Source organism: Falco biarmicus, chromosome 8 (assembly GCF_023638135.1).
Source record: "Falco biarmicus isolate bFalBia1 chromosome 8, bFalBia1.pri, whole genome shotgun sequence".
NCBI lineage: Eukaryota > Metazoa > Chordata > Aves > Falconiformes > Falconidae > Falco > Falco biarmicus.
The window spans coordinates 46631213-46646605 of record NC_079295.1 but is presented as its reverse complement, the minus strand read 5'-3'; the positions used below and the strand labels follow the sequence as shown (position 1 = coordinate 46646605).

Below are 15393 nucleotides of genomic sequence, written 5' to 3'. Positions count from 1 at the left end.
CAGCGCTGGGTGAGGAGTGAGGCTGGGGAAATCAAAGCGGAGCCAAGCTGGAGACAGAGCATGTGCCAAGCCGGGGGGGCTGGCCAGGCCAGACGGATGCAGGGGATGGGGAGAGGCCTGACAGGACGCAGGTCACATCTGCCAGCGCCTCCTTTCTTCCCCTGTGCCCACCTGCCTGTGTTTGATGTGGCAACGCTCCCAGTGATTCATTAGCTCATTTTGGTGTGTCCAGGTGAAAATGAAGCCGTGACATAATCAAAAGCCATATGTAGAAAAAGGTGACATGGGCATGTTGCCATCAAAACTGACAGCAAGGAGCAGGGATTGTGTGCTGGATTTAGGCAAAATGAAGTCAGTAATCTACCAGCATGGGGAACGAGCCTCTGGGTTAATGCAAGAGCTGAAGTCCATCATCACCGGTCCCTGCAGATGTCTTCCCGAGGCACACAGGAGGCTTTGCAGATGGGTTAGGGTCTGCCTGCAGGACCTCTGTAAAATACGTTTTACAGGTGACAGCAGGCGGAGGTGGTGGTCCCTGCTGGTTGGGAACAGAGGGCACTTTCACACCCCTCTCCCAGCTGGGAAGCCGCGCTGCCCCACGAGCCCCCACCCCGCTTTGTACCAGCCCGGTCCTCCCTTTTCCTGTAGGTGGGGTTTCCATAGGAAACACGCTGGTCCACCTCCTGGCCTGGCTGCTGCTCCCCGGCTGAGGCAGTGGTGGTGACAGTCCCTTCTGCTCCGGGCTGAGTTTTTCAGCCTGGGGAACAACTGGCTCTCCTGGCTGTCCCCTGATGATGGCAGCGTGGGGGACAGCCGCCAGACTCACGCAGGATTTTTTCTCCTTTCCAACCGGTGGCTGGCACCCACAGGACCTGGAGATGGGAGAGGATGCCAAGGATGTGCAGTCGCCGTAGGGACCGTTTGGGTATGCGGCGGCAGGCGGGCAAGCCCACAGCAGCGGGCCGGGGCAGTGGGGTGCTGGGCTTTGCCAGCATCATGCTGCTGCTGAGCCGCTCCGCTCTCCATCTCCCAGCCTTGTGGTGGTACCTCTTCCTCTCCGCCGATGCCCAGGAGGTGGCCACGTTCACGGTGCAGTACCGGGTGTTTGAAGAAGTGCCACTGGGAACGGTGATAGGGACGCTGGCTGAGCACTTTGAGGAGGGCGAGAGTGGCGAGACAGTGGATACCTTCCAGCTGATGGAGACCCCCGGGAGGTTCCCACTGCACGTGGGGAGCAGGGATGGGGTGCTCAGCACGGCTGGGCGGGTGGACAGGGAGCAGCTGTGCCGGCACAGTGATCCCTGCTGGGTCTCGTTCGATGTGCTGGCCAACCAAAACCTGGCTCTGATTCATGTGGCTGTGCAAGTGCTGGACATCAATGACAATGCGCCACAGTTCCCCACGCCCGAGCTGGAGCTGGAGATGTCAGAGAGCGCATCCCTGCGGACGCGGATCCCACTGGATCGAGCCCTGGATGCTGATGCTGGCCCCAATGCCCACTGCTCCTACACCCTCTCCCCCAGTGAGCATTTTTCTCTGGAGGTTGTCTCCAGCTCTGATGGGACAAGGCATGCAGAGCTCATTGTCGTTAAAGAAGTGGACCGGGAGCTGCACTCCTCCTTCGACCTTGTGCTGACGGCTGCTGATCATGGGGAGCCACCAAAATCAGGTACCGCTTTAATTAAAGTAATTGTTCTCGACTCCAATGATAATAGCCCCGTCTTTGCAGAGAGCTCTTTGACGGTCGAGGTTCGGGAGGATGCTCTGCCCGGGACCCTCCTTGTGACGGTCACAGCCACTGACCCCGACCAGGGTCCCAACGGGGAGATCGAGTACAGCCTGAGCAGGCATGCACCCCTGGAAGTGCTAAACGCTTTCGGCATCAACGCCCGCACGGGCAGCATCTTCCTGAAGCACCCACTGGACTACGAGGAAACCCATGCCTACGAGCTGGATGTGCAAGCCCGGGACCTGGGTGCAAACCCCATTCCGGCACACTGCAAGATCCTGGTCAAAGTCCTGGATGTCAATGACAACGCTCCTGATGTCCATGTCACCTGGGCCGCGCGGGCGCCTGTGCTCTCGGAAGCGCTCCCCAAAGACAGCTTCGTGGCTCTGGTGACGGCCAGCGACCCTGATTCGGGAAGCAATGGGCAAGTGCATTGCTCCCTCAGTCAAGGGTACGAGCACTTCAGGCTGAAGAGGACCAACAGCCACAGCTACATGCTGATGACCAACACCACGCTGGACAGGGAGCTGCGTGCCGAGTACAACCTGACGTTGGTGGTGCGGGACCAGGGTGACCACTCCTTGGCCGTGCTGAAGCACCTCACCATCTGCATCAGCGATGTCAATGACAATGCCCCCTCCTTCGAGAAGGCTGCCTATGAGGTTGCTGTTGCTGAGAACAGTGAAGCACCTGCCTTCTTGCTCACGGTCTGTGCCACTGACCCTGACCTGGATTTCAACGGGAAAATTACGTACAGCATCCCGGACTCCTCTGCTTTGGGTCTGGTCTCAATTGACCCCACCACTGGGGATGTTTTTGCCCTCCAAGCTTTTGATTATGAGCAGGAGAGGAGTCTGGAGTTCCTGGTGACCGCTGAGGATGGTGGGCATCCCCGGCTGGCATCCAACGTCTCCATCAGGCTGGCTGTGCTCGACCGCAATGATAACGCACCTGTCATCACCACGCCAGCGCTGGTGGGAGGCACAGCTGTGCTGTCCGTCCTGGTCAATGCAGAGACGGGGTGCTTCTGGGTGGTCCCTGGGAATGGGAGCACCCAAGGGACTGCAGCAGTGACCAATGTGTCATGTACCAGCACTCCCTTCCTCTTCACCATCGCGGCCAGGGATGTCGACTCTGGTATCAATGGGGCTCTCCGGTATGATCTGGTGGGTGGGGATGATGCTGGGCTCTTCATCCTGGACCCTTTCCTGGGGCAGGTCTTCCTCAATGCCAGCAACGCCAGCAGCCTTGCTGGCAGCGAGCAGGAGCTGGTGGTCCGGGTGAGTGACAAGGGGGACATCCCCCTGCACAGCCTGGCTCGGGTCCACTTAGTTTTCCGGCATCAGGGGGCATTCTCCAAAATCTCAGCCCAGGATCCCAGCTGGCTGAGCCCGTACCTGGTAGTCTTTATCTGCCTGGCTGCTGTCCTGGGCGGGTGCCTTCTCCTTTTGGCTTTAACCCTGTCCTTGCGTAAGAAGGAGAAGAAGGACGGCATGGCATACAACTGCAGGGAGGCAGAGGATGCCCGCAGGCAGCAGCAGCTCAAGAAGCCGCACAGGCAGATCCAGAAGACCGACATCCACCTCGTCCCGCTGCTCCGGGGCCGGCCCCAGGAGGCTGAGCTCCCCCGTCCCTGCCAGGAGGATCTGCCCGGCACAGCTGCCCCTGTGCCGGGGGGTTCCCCACAGCCTCCCCTCCACCTCACCCCCACTCTCTACAGGACCCTGAGAAATCAGAGGACCCAAAAAGACTCAGATGAGCAGCAGGGGACCTTCAACCTGCCCATCCTGCAGCGTCGACCATGCCAACCCCACAGACAGAAAAATCCGTCGAAAGATGCTGTGAGTCCCCCAGATGCACCACCGCACTGCAAGAGCTTGGTGAAGCCACTGCAGGGGCCCGCGGGACAGCCCCCACTGCCACCCAGCAAGCCCGTGGGTGCTGGGGGACCTGGGCAGCCACAGCCCCACCAGCACATCCTCAGGAGCCTGGTCCGGTTGTCACTGGTGGCACTGGCGGAGCAGAGCCCCACTGGGGAGTTTGCGATGGAGTCGCCCCCGGTGCAGGTAGGGGCTGCCCTGTGCGTTGCTGAAGGTGTGCACCCCTTCCCCTCCCCCCAGCCCCCCAGCCCCCCAGCCCCCCAGCCCCTGCCCCAAATCCTTCCTTGCCCAGGTCTTGCACACTCTGGGGCGGTGGGAATGTGCAACCTGATGGTCTTTGGTTTTCTCTTCTCCCAGCCCTGGGCAGAGGTGCCCCAGCAGCAGGGGCTGGGTAGGACCAGTGGCCACCCCACCACGGGCAGGGTCTCCTCACACCCACCAGGACACCCCAGGAGCTGGGGTGGAGGATGGCTGTTTCAGGGAGAAGGGGACAACCCTGTGCCCGCTTCCCCCGGGAGGGAATGGCCGGCAGAGACCGCGCAGGGGAGGCACGGGGGCCAGGTGGGCTGCCCAGCCGCTTGTTTTTCCCCCTGCATGGGGATGCTGGGCCATCTGCGGGAGGAGGAAACGCTATAAAAAGGCCGGGGGGCTCGGAGGGGACGTCCTGGCAGGAAGCAGCTTGAGTGGCGATCGTCGGGGCTCAACAGGCTTTTCCTGCCTTACAGCAAATCTCCCAGCTGCTCTCCCTGCTGCACCAGGGCCAGTTCCAGCCCAAAACAAACCACAGGGGAAACAAATACACGGCCAAGAACGGCAGCAGGTAAGGCTGGCTCTCAGCCCTCCCTTCCCCACGCCCCGTGTCCCTGTGTCTCTCCTGCCCCTGCCAGCCCCACTGGCCCTAAGAGCCTCCAAGGGCAGGAGACACCAGGGCAGCACACAAGGCAAAAACCTTGTCCCCAGTTTTGCTGACCTGAGACTGGGGATGTAGGTCCTCCCTTCAGGGGATGGATGTGCTCCTCTAGTCCTGGCTCCCCGTTGGTATCCACCTCCCTCCTAGGGCTGCTCTTTGCCTCCTCCCTGGGGCGAGGTCACCTGAGCTCCTCCATGGCCACGGACCATCTGCCTGCCCTCACCAGGGGAACACCAGTGTGTTCAAGTGCGATGGAGAGGTGCACTCATGAGCACAGAGGGTCCCAGCTTTGGAGGCAGCAGCACAAGGATGAGTTTTCTCTTGTCTCTGGGTACTTTCTTAGAGATGCTGTTGCCTGGTGACAAGTTTGGGGCATCTGTCCCTGTGCCAGGAGGCTGGTGAGGGAGGTGCTGCTAGCAGGGATGGGAAGGACTGAGAGATCCCAACTGTGTGCTGATGGTGTTCCCAGAGACAAACTTTATGGTCTTTATGGTGTTGGTGTCTCTGGGTGAATGCTCCTGAGGATGCCAGGGCTTCACCACCGCCTTGCCATGTCCCCCTGTCCTCACCTGCCCAGGTCATGGGCAGACAAAGCTTTCACCACCTTTCTCATCATCATTTCAATCTGCTGTTTAAAAAAACCCAAACCACCAAGTAAAGCCAAAACTCATTAATTGGCGGGGACTGAAATGATTATGCCATTGGTACTGTAAATGATGCACGGAGAGGATGCCCACACCCCACCTCTGGGCCATTTTGTGGGGGATAAAGACAACCACCTTCCCAGTAATCGGTGGCGCGGCGTTGTGCTGAGAGCTGAAGTGTGACTCGAGTGCTTTGGTCCCTGCGGCAGGGCCGCGGGGCTGGACACCGACTGCCTGAGCACGAAGGACAGCGGGCACGGCGAGAGCGAGGCAGAGGACCGCGATTCCGAGAGTGGGTTTGAACTCTCCGTGCAGCAGCTGGTGGGAGAGGAGCTGGAGACCCTCCTGGAGCCGCAGGCAGGTGAGGTGCCCATGCGACTAGGAGCACACTGGGGCTGGTGGGGGGGCTCCAACAGCGGGATCTCCTCAAATGACACACTAACCCCACTTCAGAAGATAAACCTGGCTGGCTGCAGCGAGCCGTGGCACACCGGCTCCTAGGGGGGGCTCTGACAGTGGCAGGTGCCGGGACAGCATGTATGGAGCATCCTATGCTTTTGGTACCAGGCAGTTTTACAGCAAAGGGTCTTGCTGAGCTTTGCGTTGGACTTCTTCACGTTTAGTGGCTCTCGGTAGCTCCTTCCTCCCACGGATGTATCTGCTGTTGTTTAGCTGATTTGTGAGGTCGGCCTCTGTCACTGCGGAGGGGTGCAGTCCAGTTCAACCATGTGCTGTGCTGACCCGAGACCCTTCATTTCATGGTCTCCTAGTTCATGCAGAGTGGGAAAGGGGAAGAGTTGTCCTTGTCAAGTCCCTGGAGATGTTATACACCCTTTGAGCACCATCAAACTCTTGTTTCCTACCAGGCTGAACCAGTCCAGTCTCCTCTCCTGTGACCAACCTGTTACTAATTTTAGTGTATCTTTATTGAGATGTGGTGACCAGAAATGTGTGCAGTGTTTAGGGTACATCTACACCAATGGTCTAAGGTCTTCTGGTTTGTTCTTCATTCCTGTTCTGCCCAAGCTCCATGCTGAGCTCTGTTGCTGTTCATGGTGACTCCCAAATCCCTCCTCTGCGTGATGGGGGTGTCATCAATACGTGACATGTCACCCCCCATGACAGTTATTCAACAGCTGGTGACTCAGAAATCCACCAGCCACTTTTTGCTCATGGCACTCAGTATTATCAGCAACTCTCCGCTTTTATGTTGTTGGGTGCTTTAGTGGAGTCAACACCAATGCCATCCACTTCTCCATGTCATTTATCACTATGTTGAATGGATACTCTGGGACTCCACTAATGACTTCCCTTTGTGGGGGAGATTATTCAGTCCTACCCTCGCTTCTCAAATATCTATTAGTCCCTAACAGAACCTGGCTGCTAATTCAGGGACAGCTCAGGTCCCCTGCGAGCCTGGCTGGTGCTCTTCTGCAAGCTCAGGTGTCCTCTGTCAGCCAGGACTCTTCACCCCTTCCAAAGATGCCAACAAATTTGCAAAACGCAATTCCCCACCCTGCAAATGCAATATCAGTTCTTGTCTGAATGGCAGGCACTCTGCTATTGGCTGAGTCTCGCTTACAATGATTTCTACGAATCTGCCTGCACCAGATTCACCTTCATGCACTTAAAAACTTATGTCACAATTTCTACCTTCCCTTCCTCTGATACCATATTCATTTGCAGCAGTAGTTAATGAACAGCAGCTAATAAACCAAGCAATTTCATATCCGAGTTCCTCTAGCACTCTGGGGTGAATACCATCTGGGCCTGACATTTCCTACATGTTCCTTTTATTGATTTGTTCTAAAAATCTCTTCTACTGGTATTTCAATTTGAAAGAGTTGGGCTGACTCACGTCCTGTAGCAGAAATTTCATTGTGGAGCCTCTGTGCTCCTCCACAGCAAGAGGAACTCATTTAGGTTTGCTGCTGGGGTTGTTTTAATTCCAGAGTTGAGCATTTGCTGTGCTCTTACTTAGAGGGAGAACCACACTGCCTCTCTCCGTTTGCCTTCCTGCCCTTTTATGCTAGTAAGGAGCAAACAAAGGAAACGAGCTACAAGATTCCTCAGATTTAAAGCTCCCGCAGCCAAAAGCAGGGAGCAGACAGGCTGCCCAGCTCCATCCCATGGGTATACTGACATGCGCTGGCCCCAGTAAAGGGACTGGTGGCCCTGCTCAGCATGTCCATCCAGATCCAGTCCTGCCCAGACAGGCAGCATCCTAGAAAATCTGTGCTCTGGTGAGACATATCCATGAAGTGCCATCTCCCATGTTTCTTGGATTTGATAGGACACCCCCCCCACACCTTTTGCCAAATTACTGGAATTTCACAGTGACCACCAGTGGTGCGTGCTGAGGCTACGCTAGTGTGGTGCACTGGACATGGCAAAAGTGGCTGCCCTGTTTCAGTGGTGAAAAACCTTCACCACGAGCCCGGACCTTCCCAAAAAGGCAAAGGAGCGCAGACAAGGGAGCTGCTGGACTCCTTCCTTCTCTCCCAAACACAAACAGAGAAGCCGACCTGCATCCTGAGCGAGGAAGGAAGCGCTGCTTGCGTTCAGGAGTACCCTGACAGCTGGCTGAGGCTGGCTGGGCCTTTGTGCTGCTCGCAGCGGGGGCACTGCGCCGCTCATCTGTCCCAGCCAGTGCTCGGGTTGTTTATGCTGTGAGCATCGAGCTGTGGGCTGAACGCTCAGCACCGTCTATTAACACCTCTCTCTCAGCAGTGAAACGGCGTGCTCGCAGCAGCAGATGAGAGATATAACTTTATTGATTATAAAAACGACCCCACTCCCGAAACACCATTAAAATAATGCAGTAAAGAGTTATTAGTCAAATTAAACATACCTAATTACAAGGTTTCATGGTCACAGGGCCATCAGCCCACTGAGTGTTGGCTCTCCCCACAGCGAGCAGGCTACTGTGGTGCCCTGCTCCAGAGCTGAAGCATCAAAATATTCAGAGAATGCAGCAGCAGCTTCCTGCAGACTGAGGAGAAGAGAAATGTGGATGTTTTAGAGCAAAAACATGAGACTTCAGCACGCTTGGGAGATCTCTTAAGGAACAGTCACTGCGACTGAAAAAATGTTGAGACTGCAGAAAGAAATCCTGGAAGTTAAGCAACACAAAAGTATTCTGGGGCTTCAGCTCAAACAGAAATCTTAAGTGATGTGTCTGCCCTTCTCTACTCACCAGGTTTGAACCCCGGCTCTCATCCCCATCCCACCCCAGAACACAGCTGTTTTTCAGAGAAAAAGGATTAATTACTTAGCTGGCTGAGGAAGGAGACTCGTCTCAGTGACTGACTAGCCACAGACTGAGGACCATGCGTCCCAGGCTCTGGCAGGGTATTGATTTATCTTCTGGAAGCAGCACAATAAGTGCATTAGAATGGGGACCCTCCTTTCACAGGTCACTTTGTAAGTCAGAGCCACATAATTATTACACCACCACCAGCTCTTGCCATCTGACTGGGACTGTTGTGTTTTGTTACCAGACACCAGTTAATTGTTTTGCTGCTCTCTGACTCAAAACGTTTCGCCAACCTGATGGTCGCTTTGAACCTCCCAGCGGTTCTGGGTTATGCTTTGGAAATGGAGTGATGTGGGGCTGGAAGGCAGCGTCTGTGCACCACATCACGGAGTCTTGTTTACCAACTGCAAAGCTCTACCTTAAAAAACAAAAACCCTCGTTTCCTTTCCTGCCGTCTGATGAGGATGCTATTCCAGGCTCACCCTGCTATGGGGTCCTTCCTTTAATTTTTAGTATATGTTTATTCATGGACAGTTATAATCACTTCTTTTGCCAAAACTATTTTAAGCATGAAGATTTCCTTTGTCGGTGCTTATCTCATCAAAATAACGACAGGTTGCAGTCAGAACCCCAGTGAGCATTTGCTTCCTTAGGTGAAGCAACCCCTACCTCTCAGGGTGTCCATCACATAAGCCTGGACTCACTCCTGTTTTCATCTCAGAAGTTTTCTCTGCACTTCTGTCTTTCAGAGCCTCTTTCCTATGGATGGGTAATCAGATTTGTATGTAATACCCTTAATCAGATCTCACCAGACCTAGTAACAATACCACGAATATATCTTCATGCCGACAGGGAATACCTTGACCAACATATTGTATGATTTCATTTGCCCATTTCAGGGAAGAATCACATCACTGGCACACTAACGAGCCCGCAGCAACACCCACACCAGGCTCCCACTGCTCCTCATCTGTTTCCAACTGATGAACAACTACTTTATAGCTCAATTTTTTGTTACTAGTCTTCAACCACCCAGCTGCGCATTTTATAACCCAGAATTTCATTCTACTTCTGTTATTATTGTTTTTACAATAACCCCTTTCTTTTTGGTCTCAATATGCCTGCTTACAGCAAATTCCCACCCTAGAGCGACCCTTAAGGGAAGTCCACTAGTGACCTTCTTTCTGTCCAATACTTCCCCCTTGAAAGCTTTCCATTGTCATCTCTCCTTTAGCCAGTCCTAAACCCTCACTTTCTAGGGCTTTGCTAACAGTTTAGTGAAGTGCCACTTGAGGCTGCAACAAATGAGAAAGCAAAGTGATCCTAATGGTTATTACATTTAAAAAATCCCCCACAAACAAACCCAAAAAGCACAGTAGTTTTAAACCACTTCTAGTTTGGTTGATTTTTTTAAGCTTCTGGTTTGAAAAATGCTGCTGGTAGCTTATCTCTAGACCTGTTTACAATCGGTCCTCTCATAGCTGATTTCAGGAAGCCTCCTCGTTTCTCAGCATTTTTAAAAAATTCTTCTTTTTCTCTTTTCTCCTGTGGTCTCCTCTACTCCAGGTCTCACCAACAGTTCTTTTGTTTTCATTCCCTCCAGAGCTGGCCCTCAAGAGGCTGACGGCTGCTGACCCAGCATGGGTGGCTCGGCTCTCCTTGCCACTCACCAGTAATTACAAGGACAACGTCTTCTCCCCTGACTCTCCGCATTCACCTCAGGATGAGGAAGCTGCAAGGCAGGAGAAACCAAGGACCTTTGAGACCTTTGGCAAAGGTGCTGGGGCTGACTCAAACGCTGCTGGGACAAGACTGGCCAGCACTTTCCTTTCAGAAATGAGCACCCTCTTTGAAATGATTTTGTCCCAGAAGGTCCAAGTCCACAATGAAACAGGCTCGGGGCTTCTGCGGCAGCTATCGGCACACGGGAAGAGCCTTGGACTGGAAGACAGCGCTCCTGTTCTGTAGGCAGCTTGGCAGCTGTGATAAGGAGATAAGAGTCAGACAGAGCTTCCTTCTGCATTCGGGGTGCACACATGTGCTTTAACAGGGTCATTGTATTATCCTTATCCAGGCTGATCACACAGGCACATTTCTTCCTTTGCCTCATGCCATCAAATTTCTCCATCACTGATTTCACCTTGTTTAATTCCCTTCTACCTGCCTGTTCTTGCCTACCTAGCTTTCCTCTTCTTCCACCTTACTATCACACTCAAGCCACACAGCAGCAAAGGGCCCTTTTCTCCCAGGGCAGGCTGATTGAGGGGATGGGGGTTGTTAGATTAACCACAAGCACAACACAGTCAGCTACATCCACACGATCATAGTGCACCACAGACGATAAAATATTGCAGTCATGGACTTTGCAATGTGCCGCAGAGTTGGGCTCCAGGATCTCAGTTCTTATTTAAATAAAATTGTTTTTTTCTAACACTACCATCTCTGGAACAAGGTGCAGTATAGCTGATGTAATGATGTGTCGTCTGCAGAAAGCCTGAAATGGCAACTCACAAAGGAGACACCTGCCTGTTGTCTCCCACTGATACAGCTGGTGGGGTTCTACCACTACGAATGTGGCATTTTGTAAAACTCCCCAAAATCAGCACTAGCATCTCTCCTACGGCTGCATTAGGTGCCCACAATATCTTTCTCCACACTCTCTTTTGAGGCCATTGGATTTTGGAGCATAGTCCTTGCCCAGAAGCAGACAACAGATGGCTGGAGCCTGCCAAAGGTAACCTGGGAAAAGGGAAGCGTAAAAACACTGTTTTGCAATATTCAGCCAGAAGCTTCAACCATATTATGTTTTTTTACTTTGATCTGCATGTATGTGAGCTATAAGACAGTTTTAGGATAATAGCATGTGTAGGGAAACAAAGACACAGATATTAGTAACAAAGGAAGAAGCACACAGGTGGTGTTAACCAAGGGGATTTGCACTCACAGAGAACGGATAAGACAACAGTGGCATAAGCATCTGGAGTGCATCTGTAGGCTTACGCAGCAGTGCACGGATGGCAGGTAAGTGCTTCTGGATCGTGCACACATAGGACTCTTCTGTACCATAATTTGTGTCTTCCAACTGTGATACAAAACACCAGAACAAATTTGGGGCATGTGGCAAAGTGGCTGTACAGGTGAGAGAGAGTCGGGCTGTGGGAATGAGGGTAAGCCATCACCTCCGCTGCCAGCAGCGCACGATGTCATTGCTTGCTACAGTGACTACAAAAGCGAGGCTGAGAAGCGACTGCCAGCCCCTCCTCTGCTTGCCTTATCTTCACCATCTTTACATTAAAAATACTGCACTGACTTCACCACAGATACCACCGTTCACAACACAGGTTTCTCCAAAGCTTATCTGCTCCTGGTGGGGCTGCCGCATCAGGTGACTTTTGGGTGATATTTTTGGCTTTCATTTTGCTGTTAAGTTGAAAAAGAACAGGCAGCACAACCCAGCAGATATGATCCTGGAGCATCCCGAGTGTCCTACCTGCGCTCCTTTTCCATACACCTAGAAGTGACAGTGCCCTGCTTTTAGCGTGTACACACACAAACCACAGCAGCATACAATTATACAGATAATTTAAAGCAGAGTAAATGGGAAAGTTATCCCTTTTTGCTGCTCTTGGGACCAAATGACAAAAGCAACAGAGTAAGATTTCCCAGGTAGACTCTTCAATATCCAAAATATCCATTGTTGAATTTGGAGCTTCCAAAGAGCTTTACAGATGACCCCACCTCTGGCAATAAATGACACTGATGGGTTTGCCTGAGCTTGCTTATGCTGCTGCGCTGCTAACAGAAATATCTTGCTGTTTTGTTTCACAAACAAAACAGGCTCTTGCACCAAAACAATGACAATGAGCCAAATTCTAACTGAGTTGCAGCTGTGCTAACCACGAGGGAGGCATATCTATGACTGTGAGGAGATGCAGCCTTATGAGATTCCTCTGCATCTTGGGAACACACAGAGGACAAATACACAGCAAAACCTCACATCTTCCTCTGGAAATTTGCTTTGATGTGCCTGTCAAAGGACAATCTTTACACAAAAATACATTATAATAAGCAGCTTAAAAAGGAGACACATTCTTCTCTCTTGGTTCAACTTCCTGATTCTGCAAACTGCTTTCAGCCCCCCCAACACCTACCCCGTCCTGTCCTGACCAATGCGTAAGCATGCTGTGGATTATCACAGAATAGGAAATCCACCCGAGGAATTTCCTGCTACATGTATCCTGCTTGATAAAGGAAATGGTCTAAGAAAGTTCGGTCTGAGCAGAAAGAGAGACCAGAGTAAGAAGAACAATCAGATGTGTTGAGCTCTGGCTGTGCCCCTCCCTTGCTAAATGGAGACCACAGCAAGTTCAGGATGGGGCCATTGCCTTTGTTTTTCAGAGTCTGATCCACACAAAGCACCAGAGCACCATGGCTACAGGAAGCTGGGCAGTTTGTACAGATGCCCTTGAACCAGTTTAAACTGGTGTGGACAAATGTCTTTTTCCGGATTCAGCTGCCCCAGTGGAAGAAATTATCATACCAGCTGCTTGCCGCTGTCTGCCTGACAGTGGTTACTGCCCGCTGGGAGCATCCCTTATCCACTTCAGCGAAAATGAGCTGGCGTGCTTAGCAAACATGTACAATATAAATTTTGAAGCAAACCTTGCTCATCGTGACTCAAAGGGGTGTACCCATGGGAGCAGCTCGCTGCCAGAGCCGGAGGAAAAATAACTGGGGGCCGAAGGACACTGACAATGGTGCGGGATGGCTGAGGACAGCCATTACTCTCACTAGTACAGGTGGATCCATAAGCAATAGCCCACAAAAAAACTGTGCCCTAATAACCACAATTCACTGTCTTGCTTGCACAGGTTTGAAGGCAGATTAAACTGCCACAACAGCCAGGCAGAGACAAGCTGGTAGCAGAGCTGCTGGGGGAACAGCTAACCTTGAAGTGAGATCAAATTGCCTCAGAGGTGCAGACCAGGCCCATCACAGAGTTACCTGCCTGTCGCAGCACTCTCCAAACCAGCCAGCTGCAACAAGGTCTTTTACCATCTCATACCAACATACTCTTCATGCCAGTCCCTCTGCTGCCTTCTCCTCAGCCAGGGCATGCAGTATCTCTCTTCTCTCTGCTTCTTCCTCCTCCCTCTTCCTTGGCTGCCCAATCACTTCCCAGAACCACCCACAGCTGCACCTTGTCTACATCAGCCAACCCACCGCCCCTGAAGCCAGCCCACAGCTGTATGTTATCAATATTAATTAACCCAGCTTCATTCCTCTACAATTCCCCCTTTTTTTTCCTTTTTAACATTTCATACCTCATGTGTTTACCAATCATTACAAACTTTTTACAAATAAACTTTTCATATAGTCCTCTATAATTCCTCTACACCTGCCAACATCACTATATGGTGGCTTGCAAACCTCACTGGGGGACCATGTGCAAGATGTGCAGGGCTACTGAAATTATAGCCCCAAATCATATCACCGTGGCATGGTGGGAGTCCATACGTAGCTCTGTACAGAAATTAAGGAGCATACGAAACATCCCTGTATTGGAAGGTAGAGGGCTGGATGACACAGTGGCATAGGAGGTATCACAAGGTTTATTCTCAAAACCCTGCTATTTAAAAATGGCTCCTGTTCCATTAACAGAAAGCTTTTTCTTTCCACTCACTGCCAGCCCGTTTCCACCTCCACACAGACTAAGAAGAGCTGCCATCCCTTCTGCCTGCTTGTTTCACTTACCGACTGCTTTAGTAACAGCAGTGGTGGGGCTGCAAGCACTGCAGTTCCAGTGGCATTGCCCTGTTTCCGAGGGCATGTCTCCATCCTGCACCGCCGAGCACCATCATGTGGAGCCCGTCTGCGCTCCAGGAGTGGGGCAGGGCAGATTGTCTTGGCTGGGTGGCGTGGAGGCCTGCAGGCATACACTTAACAGCCCAGAAACAGGGGCTAGAGGAAGAAGTTCTCATTCCAGAAGAGAATGGAGGCTTTGTTCGCACATCTGAAAGTACATTAAAACAAGGTATTAATGACACATCATACGACGGGAACAGCTTCTCCACTTCAGCTCAACTGGAAATAGCTGGTAAGAAGTGGAAGAACTGAAAAGGACAAGTGCTCCCCTTCCCTGCAGTAAAAACGACTCCTTTTGCCATGGCCCTGTGTTACCCTTCCTCTGGCAATGTGGGCCCCACTTTTATGGGGTCACTACTCTGTGCAGTCCCTCACACCCTCTTCCCCCACTGCCCACGGTACCTTCCACCTCCTCTTCTAACACTTGCAGTCTCTCCCAAGCGCTCCTGTTCCCTGCAGCAGCTGACTGTCGGTAGTGGCTCATTGCTTCTGCCAGGTTCTGCTGCACTCCGAGGCCCTTCTCATAGCAAACGCCCACGTGATACCTGCTTTGGGCATCCTAGCCACAGGAGAAAGCACAGCAATGAGCCCCACATGATGGAGAAGTGATGGCAGCATATGAAAGGAGAACAGAGAGTCTTTAACACCTTCTTTAAAGTTTAATGCTCTGTCTTTGGTCCCTCCCTTTAAAGTTTACTCCTCTATCCCTCAGACCTTCAGTAATTTAATCCCTTTCTCTGAGCACTTAGTGAAGCAGAATTTCTTACCAGCTCCTTCCTATTCCTTTCCAATTAAATTTGCTGATTTCCCTTCAACACCCAGGGCTGTGTCACAGGCACAAAAGAACAGCTGTCTCCACAGAGCATCTCGATTGTCTCAGGGGTCAGAGCTAAGAGGATTTGGGCAGCCTTGGCTGCACCCACATCCTGATCACACCCAAACTCTGCGCACGCCCTGTGGACTGCCCTATTACAGTTCACGCAGAAAGACTTGTAAAAACATAACAAACTCCACAGAGGTATTTGCTGCCAAGGGTGGAAGATTCCCCTTGGCAGCATCGGGCCTTCAACACAACAGTGCACCACTGTCTTGCTCAGCCCCGCCTAACT

The 15393-nt window shown here is 52.2% G+C and overlaps 2 protein-coding genes across 5 annotated transcripts in view; one reads left to right on the top strand and one right to left on the bottom strand.

Annotated features, from left to right (window-relative positions):
- Window positions 1–693: 693 nt before the first annotated feature.
- Window positions 694–10855, top strand: PCDH12 (protocadherin 12). Of its 2 annotated transcripts, XM_056347961.1 has the most exons (5): window positions 694–2885; window positions 3450–3795; window positions 4335–4429; window positions 5373–5524; window positions 10023–10855. In XM_056347961.1, the coding sequence occupies exons 1-5, from the start codon at window positions 889–891 to the stop codon at window positions 10385–10387; spliced, it is 2955 nt and encodes a 984-aa protein (XP_056203936.1). In that variant the 5' UTR covers window positions 694–888; the 3' UTR covers window positions 10388–10855. The 2 variants fall into 2 exon arrangements, with proteins under 2 accessions (XP_056203936.1, XP_056203935.1); XM_056347960.1 differs by having other exon boundaries at window positions 694–3795.
- The window catches only part of DELE1 (DAP3 binding cell death enhancer 1), a 22646-nt gene continuing 15172 nt past the window's right edge, over window positions 7920–15393 (bottom strand). For 2 of the 3 annotated variants that reach the window (XM_056347962.1, XM_056347964.1), the window contains 3 exons: window positions 14687–14843; window positions 14174–14432; window positions 7920–10399 (listed from right to left, as the gene is read on the bottom strand). In XM_056347962.1, coding sequence (XP_056203937.1) covers window positions 14182–14432; window positions 14687–14843 — 408 coding nt within the window. In that variant the 3' untranslated portion in view covers window positions 7920–10399; window positions 14174–14181. Of the gene's footprint in view, window positions 10400–10995; window positions 11502–14173; window positions 14433–14686; window positions 14844–15393 lie in introns of those variants that run through there. The other variant, XM_056347963.1, reaches the window with a different exon arrangement.